Raw genomic sequence first — 13,374 nt, forward strand, 5'->3', positions numbered from 1 at the left:
ATACATACATACATACATGCATGCATGCATGCATGCATGCATGATAAATAGATACTAGAGATATAAGTAGACAGACAGCCAGACAGCCAGACAGACAGACAGACAGACAGACAGACAGACAGACAGACAAGCACTTTTCAGCATGATAATGATATTCATCAACACTATTTATTGCAAATCTTCAAGGAAATGCAATCATTCGTGTTTTAGATGCAAAACAGTTTCTTATTTGAGACACCTGTAAGGTCACGTTACCTTGATCCATCCTGTTGACTACTGTATACTGCTTAGCTATGTCCTCCCTGGTGGCTGGAGTGTCTGGAAGGAAGTAGGGCACTTCTACATCTTCTGGTTCATAAAATTGAGGGTTCCAATCTTCTATCTTTCCTTTGCCTGGTTGGCCATTACCAAACATTTCACAGAATGATCCATAATTAGGATTGGAAGGACATCGATGTGGATCGTTGAATCCAATATAGAGTAGAAATGGTCTGTTTTGAGAAGAAATGCACACATCATTTGAATAATTTACATGTTTATCTGTATTTCTTGCACACAAGCCAATATTGTTGTATGTACCATTTATGTTACAAAAATTCTGCAACATCTCCCGGTACATGTTTTGAATATCACACAAAAGAACCCAGGCTGACATTGGAAATTTAGTATGAGTTTTGATAACTTGAGTTTGCTTCGGCAAATAAAATATGTGTAAACTGCCGTTCCTAAGGCCTAATAAAAATTGTGTGGTTGGGTTTGATTTTTTAAATTTTTTTTTTCATGTGTGAGTGTCTAATTCAGGTAGTTATATTTTCCGTAGTTTTCCATATGGTCTTACTTTGTACGTGTTATTGGTTTCTTCTCATCAGATACAGCCATTACAGATTGGAAGAATAGTTTTATATTTGTCTTTTTAAGTTGATGTCAGTTTCCGCATCCACTATTTCTCGCAAGACTTCACAGTTTTTGCGATTTTACAGACAATTTTTTCAGGCCTTAGGCAAAATAAAAAAAAATTGTGTAAGCTGCCGATCCTAAACATTTTTTTAAACATTTAAAACAAAAATATACGAAATTCTTTGTCTTCTTGACCTTCATGCACGTCTGTTTTCTTTTCCCAGCGAGTGTACATATTTCATCAAACTATCACAGAAGAGATATTCTGACCGACATTTCATTGGTTTTTGGGTCGGAGCAAGTTTTTTTAATTAAAAAGATGAAATAAAATAAAATGAAATCACATCCACCCCTATTTTCTGAGGCCATGTTATCGGAAACACGCAATTATTTTTTTCGCCTTATGTTCAGCTGATCGTTTCAAATTTTAATCAGCTGTAATATATATGTATATCCCACAATTCTGTGCGTCAGAGTATTATGTCTATATATATGAAGAGATGCATAAACCTAATGGTTGCCCTTCATAGCAAAGTAGAACAGTTGGGGGTAAATACAGATTAAATGAAATACATTATATTGTAAAATTATACCTTGAGTCCTGTGTATTCAGGAACTGGTGGACAAGTTCCTTCATGTGGGTTATATTACGAGACACTTGGAGTTTATTTTCTGTTTCTTCTGTAGCCTCAAAGTCAAATTTGAAGACAGATTTGGGTCGTACATGCTTTCTACCTACTATACCTGTGGAGAATAGATGACAGGTTTGTCAAAAATAGTTTACATCCGCATGTGGTTATAAGTTTTACTTTGTTCACGCAAGTAACTCGTAACTGACATGCGAGGCAAATTTCTATATAATTATCATTTTTCCCCGTTCACTAAAAGTGAAAGGCCATATTATTTTAATTTTGAAGATAAAATCTTGGTTGGGCAATTTCTCTTCCCATTAATTCTGAAAATATAAACCTGAATATAATAAAAAGAAAGTGGCCTGCTGAAGAGGATTCTTATACAGAAAGAACGGTTGCCCAGTCTCTAGAATACTAACTTTTTAAACATTATCTATTTAGGAAGCCCTTTCTGGATCATATTACAGAGTTATTCAAACCTAGAGAACAGCTTATAATTTAAAATCTGTTTGTTTGGTTAGTTGGTTGGTTGGTTGGTTGGTTGATTGGTCGGTTGATTGATTGATTGATTGATTGATTGATTGATTTAAAGAGGGTAGACCTTCCAACCGTGAGGCTGCTCTTTCAATGCAAGGAGCCCTCTAATAATAAAAATAAAAATAAATAAATATCATAACAGGTATACACTTTGTACTATACTCACCTGTTCTAATGCCAGCTTCTGTTAGTATTACCGGCAAACTTTTGACACTGTCTAATGCTTGAAAGTTATGGTATAAATCAGTCAAGCCGTAAAGTCCATTCTGGTGTTGTGGTAATCCAGTCAGTAAGGAAGATCTACTTGGTGAGCAGCTACTAACTGTTGTATACCCATACTTGAAGGCCACACCCTGTTTGGCCAGGTTGTTGATGTTTTGGGTTTGGCACACTGTGTTGTTGTAAACTTGACTTTCAAAGCCATAGTCATCAGCTGTATAATTAGGAACATTAACTTTGTAATGCAATCATATCAACAGGAAGAAATGTAGATATAACATGTTGGTGAACTTGACTAACAATTGAGACTAAGGACATAAGGTGTTTATATTTAGTGGGGCATTAGGCAAAAAAAATGTGCGATTCCAATAACATGGCCTCGAAAAATACGGAAGGTCGGTCGGGATTTTATCTTTTATCTTTAATGTTTTTAATTGTTTTTATTTTGGAAAAAATATTGCTTCGACTCAAAATCAAGCGAAATGTCGGTCATAATACCCCTCCTGTGATAGTCTGATGAAATATGTACATACATCGCTGGGGAAAGAAAACAGATAAACATGAACGTCAAGAAGACAAAGAATTTCTTTTATATTTAAAAAAAAAAATGTTTAGGGTTAGCAGTTTAAACAAGGGTTAGTCTGGTTATCGGAAACACAGTTTTTAAAAAAAAATGCCTTATTGATAACATTTTTTAAAATCAATTTATTTCCCAAATAAATATAAGTGGATAAATGGGGAATCGGGAAATTGCTTACAGCTAGTCTGGGCCTGTCCCCTCACATATTTATATACAGAAATTCACAGCAAGGTACTCAATATGACTCAAAAATATATAATATATATTTGGCACACAATTAAAGAATGTATAAGATCATAAATCCATAACCCAAAAGATGTATTTAATGTATGAATATACACTTATTACATAGTTGATGCTTGTGTAATATAAATATTGAAAGCTTGACTCGTTGACCCCCGTCACTAGCTTAGCACAGGTCAAACCAATGATGCAATAAATGCAGGTACGTCCTCCCAGAGCTATGTTTATTTTTGTATTAGTTCTATTCATGGGCATTTGTATCAAATGATTTGATGTAAATGTTATTAAAAATGCAGGTTTATTTTGATGAAGTAATTTTTTGTTGTTTTTCCAAATTTTTAAGCAGCATTCTCATGATTCTGCCGTTACAAATTTGAATATGATTATGAATATCATTGATCTAATGGTTTGTGTTGTTGTTCATATTCATACCAAAATCAAGGATCAGATTCGGAATCGTACCATATCAGTATTTAAGTTTATACACCAGACAACATGGCTACCTGTGGAATAGAAGACTCGTTCTGTAATTGATTTGACCCTTGTGTATTTTCTGTGTGTTATATATATCAACACCATACATACATCTAGTAGTCTTTTTTATGAAGTTCAATCTTTTTAAGTATTAAAATATTCACTAGTAAATTAAATCCATTTACATGGCACCTCTGCTCCTGTAGTAAACCCTGGCGTGCAACATTCCGTAGAATTAGGTATAAAAAAAAAATTGTTTGGTTCCGGTTACCCGACCCCTACCTAGTTTTTCACTGCCGACCCTAAACTTTCGAGAAAAAAAATAAAATCGCAAAAATTGTGAAGTCTCACGAGAAATAGTGGATGCGGAAACTGACATCAACTTAATAAGAAACAATAAAACTGTTCTTCCAATCTGTAATAGTTGTACCTCTGATGGGAAGAAACCAATAACACAGAGACCATATGGAAAACAACGGAAATATTAAATAATAATAATGATAATAATAATAATAGAATAAAATAAATCTATCTATCTAAACATTTAGCGTAATCGGAACCACACAATTTTTTTTATTAGGCCTTAGAAGATTCTAATGTGCCTCTGTGATCAGAAACATACAAAATTTGTTTGAACGTCAGAGATATCATGTGATTGGTACAAAGCTTTGAATATATACGATGTACGTATATACTTTAAAGTCTTGAGTACCACATTAAATAATTCATTACCTATCATGATCAAAACGTTCCTCTTCTCATTTAGTCCACTACATACGTAAAAGAGGGCTGTACAAACTATTACCTTCATGGGAGTCAATCTCTCAAGCGTCATCCTTTGCAAGAAACCTATGCCCAGGCCTGGGCGCGCATGATATGTTTTTCAGACCTGCAAATTCCGTGTCATCGCAGCAATCTTATGAGGGCGCTGTTACCTATTTAATGGGGAGGTGTCAAATTCCAAAAAGTCGATATATTTTTCATATACTTTGCATACCTAAGCAGTGATATCTGAATGTGTAAAAAATGCAAAGAAAATACTATGTCACCACATTTGTTTTCAAGATAATGACCATTTCTTGTATCTACACATTTTTTTCGATCAAAATAAGTAGATTTACTATAATAACTACATCAAAATTTTTGACAGTTAAAGATTATCCCTGGAGCACTTAATGAACTTACATATTTTAGTGCAATGTATATTATGTTCAGATATATTTGTTTGTAATTTCTTTTCATTATTTCATAAAATGCTATGTTATTTTATCCCCAGCTGCTTTATGATTTAAAGGAAAATGTAAGAAAATTTTAACAAAGGATAAAAGTCTGTGATAGATTATTTTTATATGCTGTTTGTACAATATATTATTCCAGCTATTTATCAATGACAAAATAATATTGGGTCACCACGTCCGTTTAAATTCTGGAATTGACATTGTCACCCCACACTCCATCTAAATTTTGACATTTTTGACAGACATTTATTATGACATTTTGTTGAATTTTGACAAAAATTAAAATGAGCTTGTTTAACTTTGCACATATGTATAATTTACCAATGCCTCTTCATAATTATACAACAAAAATCATTCTGTGTATGCTAACTTTAAAATGCCAGTAAAAAATGTGACCCCCACCCCATCAAAATTTCAACATTTTGAACAAAAATCACTTGACATTGTATAATATTGGAACACACAGGCACCAAGGTATATTTCTGTCAGTTCACATGTATGATAAATCAACTGCACTATTCATGATCATGTGTAGAGTTTATGTATTTCTCTCAAAGCCAAATTGGTCATAATATTCATAATTATGACACCCCCCCCTTCCAAATTTCAACATTTTTGGACAAAATTCACATGAAATTTCATAATATTGGAACACATGGGCACCAAGGGATAGTTCTGTCAGTACATAATTATGTATGATAAATCAACACATTAGGGGTGAGGTCAATAGTTCAATGTGGGATTAAAAGCTAAAAACATTTAGTCCCCCCCCCCTTACTTAATTGGCCAAAATTTAAATGTCCATCCAATTTCAAATCAGTATGTAATAATACTATGAATACAAAGCCAGTATGTAGTGAGGAAAAATACATCTTTTGTTGACACTTTATTTTAGTGCTGTGCTATTGTGAAAATTCTTCCATTTCTCAATTTGGGGAATATTTTTTAAAAAGAAAATAATAATTGCATGTTTAGGGGTACAAACAGACCCATTAAAAAGTAAAATCGTTTCTGTAGGATGAGAACTAGACAACTAAAAAAACACCCCAAAAGTAAAAGAATTTAATATTTCATCCTACATTGATTTGAAATATATATTGATCTCGCACCTTGTATCTCATTCTCGCATTGTTGAAACAGTTAAATGTTGATTTCATGTAAGGAAATTGCTAGTGTTGTATTGTATTGTATTGCGGAGTGTGGTCACTATGAAATAGGTAATAACTCATATCAGTAGCTGTTGATCCACTGAACACGGCATGCAGTATACTAGACGTACCTAGCCACATGATAAAGTGGCACTGCACACACTGTGAGGCCCAAAAGCTATGCCACTAGATGTATATATTGATTTTGGGTACAATATTAGAACCCCTCATTAAATCTTATTAATGTTACCATGGATACTTCTTTCATGGGGAGACAATGAAGAAGAAGTATTTTTTTTCACTGTCTATTGTCCACAACCAGTCGCACGGTCATGGCCCAGTGAAGAAGAAGTATTTTTTCACTGTCGATTCTCCAAACAGTACCGTAGCCTGCGGGGGGGGGGGCAAGGGGGGCAGCTGCCCCCCCTCTGAGATTTTGGAAAAAAGCAAGAAAAAAAGCTACTTTTTGAATACATAGCGATGCTATTAAAATCGTTATTTACGTGACGATTCCTAGCATGCGCGATTTCAATGGATAGTTCACTAAAGTGACTGTACACTGACTCATGGCTAATATGTATCTTATATCGCTATTGTACGCTGGCTTAACTTTGAATTAAAATATGTCCAGTTAAAATTGTAACATTTTTCAGCAAATTAAATTTTTTTTGCGCGAGAATGTACAAAAGAAGTGCGCACATGCACTGTGCATTTTCTGCGAGTAACAGTAGTCTTGAAAGTCTCCTTCATTTGAAGATAGCAAGTCGCAATTATAATGTCAGCGAGTGAAACTCAAAAAAAAAGACGGAAAAAGTCGTTCAACGTGAGGTTGCCTGCTATGCTGCATGCAGTGACTCGTGACTCCGAAGATGCGCTCGATCTCATTTACATCTTGTTCCTTATATTAAAACATTTCATGCTGATAAAACGGCAGATCTCTTTTTGGAATATTTGGTGGCCCTGAAAAACTATTAAACTAGGTACGCAGTTTAAGATCCACTATTTGAAGATATTTCTTTCAATAATTGTGTTCGACGTTGTCTTTGGTTAAAATGTTGTTTGATATAATTATCTCATTGCACACTGACACTAGCGTTATTCCCCAATTCATTTTGAAGCGACAATTTGCTATGAAAGAATGGCCCTGAATTTGTAAACAGAGCTGTACCTTCGACATCAAAATCCAAACTTCAATTTCCATTATAATGATAATGACAAGGAGAATTCACTGAGTTCACCTTGGGTACCGACATAAACGAGGCCATAACAGCTTTGGGAGTTGGGTAAAGAAAATGATTATTTTGTTGTGTTACTTATTTTAGAAAACACCATCCATTTTTTTTACTTTGAATGTGACATCTTTTTGGCAACTACTTTGAAAGATACGACATTAGGCCAGAAAAAAATGAAAAAGCTGTTCAACCTACCCATATATGTTTTTCTGGTGATGGGCAATATATCCTCATGCGGGCTTCGCATTTTTTTTTCAAAATTAAGGATATTTCTTTATATTTTCTGAATAGTACATGTAACAATATACATTCGAGTCTATTCCAAATTATACAATATCTTATACAGTGGTTTACTTGGCTCTGATGTTGCATACAAGCATGAATTGAGATTAAATATCCAATGTGCACTAAAAAGAATTGAACAAAAGTTTACAACCATTGGGTCATCAAAAGTCTGAAAGTCTTGAAATGTTTTGCTCTTTACTCGGGATTTTTTGGAACGAAATTAAACTTCAGGAGAAGTCATTTACCATGTGCACATCCGCATAATATCTTTCAGCTTTGCCACAACAAAATACACTTCCAGATAATAATACATAGCATAATTGTTTCAATTCTGGTATTTTATAATGTCGATGGTTCCATATTTTATGCCTCCGAAAAATGGCCTCCTACACTGTCTTATTTTCATTTTTTTCACCTTTGGAGTTGTCTCCTTCCAATGCATCATTGTACCATATGATTTTATATCTCCACTGTAGTGTAGGTGACAGAAGCCTGAGAAGGGGTGGCTAAAATAATGCTTGAGTTTCAATTGGCGGGGCTTAACATTTTTTGAGAAGAGAGGGTGCGAGGAACTACACCATTTGTTTAACCGTAAATTGTGTACATTTCCTAACTGTAGCTATGCAGACAAATTGCATGAGATAGTATCAAGATGACTGAATAAGTTCTATCTAAACTCGACCTGAAATATTTTGCTGTCATTATATATGGTTTGTTTTATCCTTGTCAAGAATTGTGAAAAAATGAAATCGACCTACTTACCCAATGGGTTAGGTTACCCGTTGACAAGCATTTTTTCTTTTTTCTGACCTTACACATGATATTCAATTGCGTATGCTAAAGTATATATTATGTAAATTGCATGCAAATTTATGCAAATTAGCACTTTAAATGCATGATTGCACCAAGACAAAGTTCTGCCCCCCTTGGCAATTTGGTCAGGCTACGGCCCTGCCAAAACTGGTCATACGGTCGTAACCCCTTTTTTAAATACGAGAAGTAGCTTTTTCACTTTTTCCTCGACGATCGGTCGTACGATTTCCAATAATTATCATTGTTGTTTTTCTTGTAATGACAAACATGGTTTTAGCATCGATGAGACATCAATGGTTTGAGAAAATGCGCACAAACAATCAAATGATTGACCTAGTGCTTTGACCCCATCAATCACCCTCTAGCTCTGGTGACACTGCTGACCTATCGAGCGATATGTTTCCAAAACGACATAGAATCAATCTGTATAGCAAATCTGGTTACTATAGTAACAAAGCAAAAACCCAAACAACGTACTTCATTTAATGGCGATATGGAATTATGGTCGGTATGTAAATTTCATGTTAATACCATACAAGTCATAGTTTTAAAATAATGCAATTAAAGTTTCCAAGTGTCATGTCAGTTTCATTTCGAGCAGTCGAAATCAAAGCAACTAAGGAGAAAATTAAAAGAAAATGTTTTAGCTTGTTTGTGGGGGTGGGGTACTCAACTTGGATGACTTGTGTAGAAGCAGACATTTATGACCTGGGGGTATCTCAGGTAGAAAGTATGTATTCAGACGTTACGGTTAATTGTGCAATAACTCGTATAACTCGTATAATCAGCCTTTTTATGGCCTCGATGTAATTTAGAAGTTCCGAATCAATGTTTTAAATGGTTTTCCCTTGTTGGCGTTCTAGTCTGGTAACTCCTTAGCATGCCACCATACTACCTCAACCCGCCTTAAACGATGACATTTAGTAGATTGAGAGATGAAATTCTAGCGTCAGACACTGGGCGTAGTGTTATCTTTTTGATATGGCCGACTCCAACTTTTCTGTTTCGCACATCAAAGTTTTTGCTTGACCGGCAATATAGGAGTGTGGTTGTTGATACATTTCATCATGTCTAAAATTTATAAGACAGTTCCTCTTTAAGTCATGGTAGTAAAGCTAATTTTCTTCGCAAGGACTTCTGAAACTCATACGAAATTACCTTCCGTTCACCCTAAATCTCCAATTCAAGAGTACGTACAGCGATCGGAAAACAGATAACACTTCACTTCCAAACACGGGTTTGTTTCGCGTTCGAATGTTGACAGTATTTATAGTCAGAACGAGGCGGGGGGATACCTCCGCGATAATCGTCTGCCAGGCATAGCATTTGTATGGGAATTAGCAGACGTCGGTAGACTCCAATGTGTATTTTACAGATATGGGTAAAAAGGACAACTGTTGTGTTCCCTTTTGTTTTCGACAACGTTGGCGTGATGGGGGGAAATATTACAAGTTTCCAGTAGGGCCAAAATCACGTCGAAATGCGTGGATTGTAGCTGTACGATCTCATCGTAAAAACCGGCGGTCGTGCAGCGTGGCAACCAAGTGTCCATCAAAAAGTATGTGACGTACATTTCGTGAACAACATGAAGAGTGATGATCCTAAGTCGTCTTCATACATTCCAACTATTTTTCCATGGCATAAGAATAAAGGCATCCAGAAAGAAGGGACTGGTCAAGTTGTAAACAAGGTTAGTTTAACTTTGAGACATTATACTACATTACAGAAGTTATAAGTGTGATCTTGATCAGAACGTCGTTTTATCAGTTGGGACGGTACAAAGAAAACTGGCTTTGAAGGTTTCGAAAAAGTCTGCTTCTTATCATTATCAAACTAGGTTCACACGACTCTCTTATCAGTTTGTTTATGTCTGTGTTAGTCATGTTGTAACATAAAATTCAGTGCAGTGTAGTGCAGTGTAGTATCATGTCGTGTCATGCCGTGTGATGTCATGTAGTGTTTTTCCATAAAGTACAACTTCTGCATGTACAAGTTTGTTTTCTTGTGTTGTTTGAAATACACTCATTTTATATGTATAAACAAAACCAGTATATACTGTTATACATGTATTTCTTTGGTTTTCTTTTGTTGATTTCATTCATTCAATATTTGCTTCATTTACAATTAATGAAAAAAAAATGTTTTTGTCATTTTTTGATGAATGATCATCAGTGTTCATGTTACTTTGTAATATGTTTTACATTTTATTTTGTCACCCTTGAATAAATTAAATAATTATATCATTTGACATTTCAGGAAAACATGAACAAGGAGTCTGATCATAATACAACACAGGACATTAATCATGAGGTGGAAGATGAATGTACAGTAGACCAGGTAGGGAGCTATTTATTTATTTATTGCATTGTATAGATTTCCACTAATTAGAATTACTACTTTGCCAGATAATGTGCTGCAAGGAAGTAATACATATTTGTGCTATCACTGTTTTGTTTATATGTGTGTATATATGTGTTGTATTAAGGTTGTCTTTGACGTATTTTGTGTATAAATGTTGTGATAAACCACGGTGCTACAGAGTGTACATTTAACATCATTTCTAACTTTGACAAAACTTTGTATGTATTTCAGTGTAAGACATCTAGTGGTGACGTAAACTGTAACTCTTTCACTGGGACAGAGACTAACAGTAAACAGGTAATGATTATTTCCTTATCAGGTTATTCAGTATGGTTGTTTCCTTATCAAATATTAGAGCATTGAACATTAACAGATGATTATTTATATTATGCACTATGTAAATAGCATTTGGTCCAATGTCATCGCGTGATGCTTCAACAATCAGGATAGTGATATTTGAAATGTAAAAACTTTTCCAAAGTATGGCAGAAGTAAGAGTACAGTAGTAGGCACAGTTGTATCAGAAATCTTGTATAATATACTAAGTTGTATAGTTATCATGTGATATGGATTTCATGGTATTCTTATGTTATTCTAATTTTTCAGTCAGGTGTTGATGTATGTGAAAATGTGAATGTATGTTCTACAAAACTGATTGAGTGTGAGTTAGGTTCCAAAACACAACCACAACCAGAACCACAGTCTAATAGTGCAGAGGTAAGTCATATTGACATTTGGTAATCTAATTTGATTATAATTTATCAAAATCATTCTATATGATTGAAAATAATTCATTCACTTGAGCAGATACAAAAACAGAAAGTTCAGTTTGAGTTGTAACACTGTTCTTGTCATTGGGTTTTCACCAGATAATGTAAAGCCAAAAACAAGTAAGAAATCATGTTTGTGTTGTTTGCAGTTACAAAATGGAATCACTATATTGTGAGGTTCACTTTGTTTTTAACTGAAAGTTATGTCGATTTCCGGTTCCAAGATGCATTGTGTGAGAGGACGTCGCTTATACTGTTACATTTAGCCTTGTTTTGTCTTTGTTACATTTGAAATAACGTTTTCATCAGGAAATAATGGAAAGACATTTTGTCCTCTTTGATTATAAGTTATTTTATAGAACAAAGACTAAACATCATCAATGCCAGAGAGGTATTTTACGAGTGAACACAGGGTACGGTCAGATGACAACCATCCCCGGGCCCTGAGTAGCGCATGCAAACCCCTCAGCACGTACACAATACATTGTATTGTAGGGAGAGATGTGCAGTGCATCTTGGAACTGGCAACAGGTCTATTGACTCATTTGACTTGCAATGAACTTACACCAAGTTTCTTTTCTTTCCCTTAGCAGTTATCAGTCATTTCTACTGACCATGACTACCTCAGGACAACTGCTGATGATTTGTCATTCAAATTGGAAGAAAACATCAAAATCCAGGATCCTGAGTACTATGCTTATCTTAAGTTCCTAGAAACTCAAAATCATCTCCTAAGGGAGGTTAATGAATTGTACTTTAGTAGACTTTTAACAATTTCTACCGTTAAGGATGATAACATACAAATGAAATTTTGGACTGGCTTTCCAAATTTTGCTATATTTTGTGCTATATTTGAATATCTAGAGTCAAAGGCAGTTAATTTACAGTATTGGCGGGGTGGGAAAGATAAACACACTCATTTCCACAAAATCCATGATTCAAACAAACCTGGTCCAGACAGAAAGATATCTCTGCAAGATGAATTCTTTATTGTGATGGTTAGATTGAGGGTTGGGTTGTTTACACGAGATTTGGCAAAAAGGGTTGGGGTGTCTGAATCAACAATATCACGCATTTTTGTCACATGGGTTAATTTTTTAGCTGTTGAATTATCCACCATATGTACCATGCCATCTATTGAAGAAGCTAACCAAGGAAGATGTCATGCATTTGACAAATTTCCAGACACAAGAGTGGTTGTAGACTGCACAGAGTTATTTTCAGAGACACCATCATCATGAGCAGCAAAGAGGCAAACATGGAGTGAATACAAACATCATGATACATTCAAATTTTTAGTAGGGATTGGGCCAAATGGTGCAGTGACATATGTTTCTAGAATGTGGGGTGGGCGAGCCTCGGATAAATGCATAGTTGGTAACAGTAACTTTAAAGATTATTTAGATAAAGGTGACGATATAATGGCAGACAAGGGTTTCACTGTTTCTGCTGAATTAACTGCCATTGGTGTTTCATTAAATGTTCCAGCATTCAAAGGTAGTGATAGGACTCAGTTATCAGCAAGGGAAGTTGAACAGTCTCGTAGAATATCAGAAGCTCGCATTCATATAGAGAGGGCTATAGGACGTATAAAAGCATTTCATATATTTGACAGTGACATGAAGCTTACAATGAATGGTTTAGCAGAGCAAATCTTCACAGTTTGTGCTTTCCTAGTGAATTTTCAATCTCCATTCTTAAAATAGCATTGCAGTAGATGTTGAGAACGTTACCAATGGTAACAAGTCTTCACAAAGAAATGATGTGTAAAGAATGTGAGGATCATGGGGTCTTTCTATTGCCAGAATACAAGGGATTAATTGTCTCTCTGATATGGCATGCTACAATATTGACATATTTGGGTAGTTTTCTGTCTCACTGAAATTGATACCGTCTGACATCAAAACTGCATGCTTGCAATGAATCCCCTGTAGTTGGCCAAAGA

At 35.0% G+C, this 13,374-nt stretch overlaps 1 protein-coding gene across 1 annotated transcript in view; it reads right to left on the bottom strand.

Moving 5' to 3' along the window:
* LOC144435514 (N-sulfoglucosamine sulfohydrolase-like) overlaps positions 1-4,417 on the bottom strand; it is a 16,119-nt gene extending 11,702 nt beyond the window's left edge. The window contains exons 1-4 of the mRNA XM_078124104.1: positions 4,315-4,417; positions 2,233-2,499; positions 1,491-1,641; positions 256-491 (exon numbers count right to left, since the gene is read on the bottom strand). Coding sequence (XP_077980230.1) covers positions 256-491; positions 1,491-1,641; positions 2,233-2,499; positions 4,315-4,417 — 757 coding nt within the window. The remainder of the gene's footprint in view (positions 1-255; positions 492-1,490; positions 1,642-2,232; positions 2,500-4,314) is intronic.
* Between the last annotated feature and the right edge of the window lie 8,957 nt (positions 4,418-13,374).

This window comes from Glandiceps talaboti, chromosome 5 (genome assembly GCF_964340395.1).
Source record: "Glandiceps talaboti chromosome 5, keGlaTala1.1, whole genome shotgun sequence".
Lineage (NCBI taxonomy): Eukaryota > Metazoa > Hemichordata > Enteropneusta > Spengelidae > Glandiceps > Glandiceps talaboti.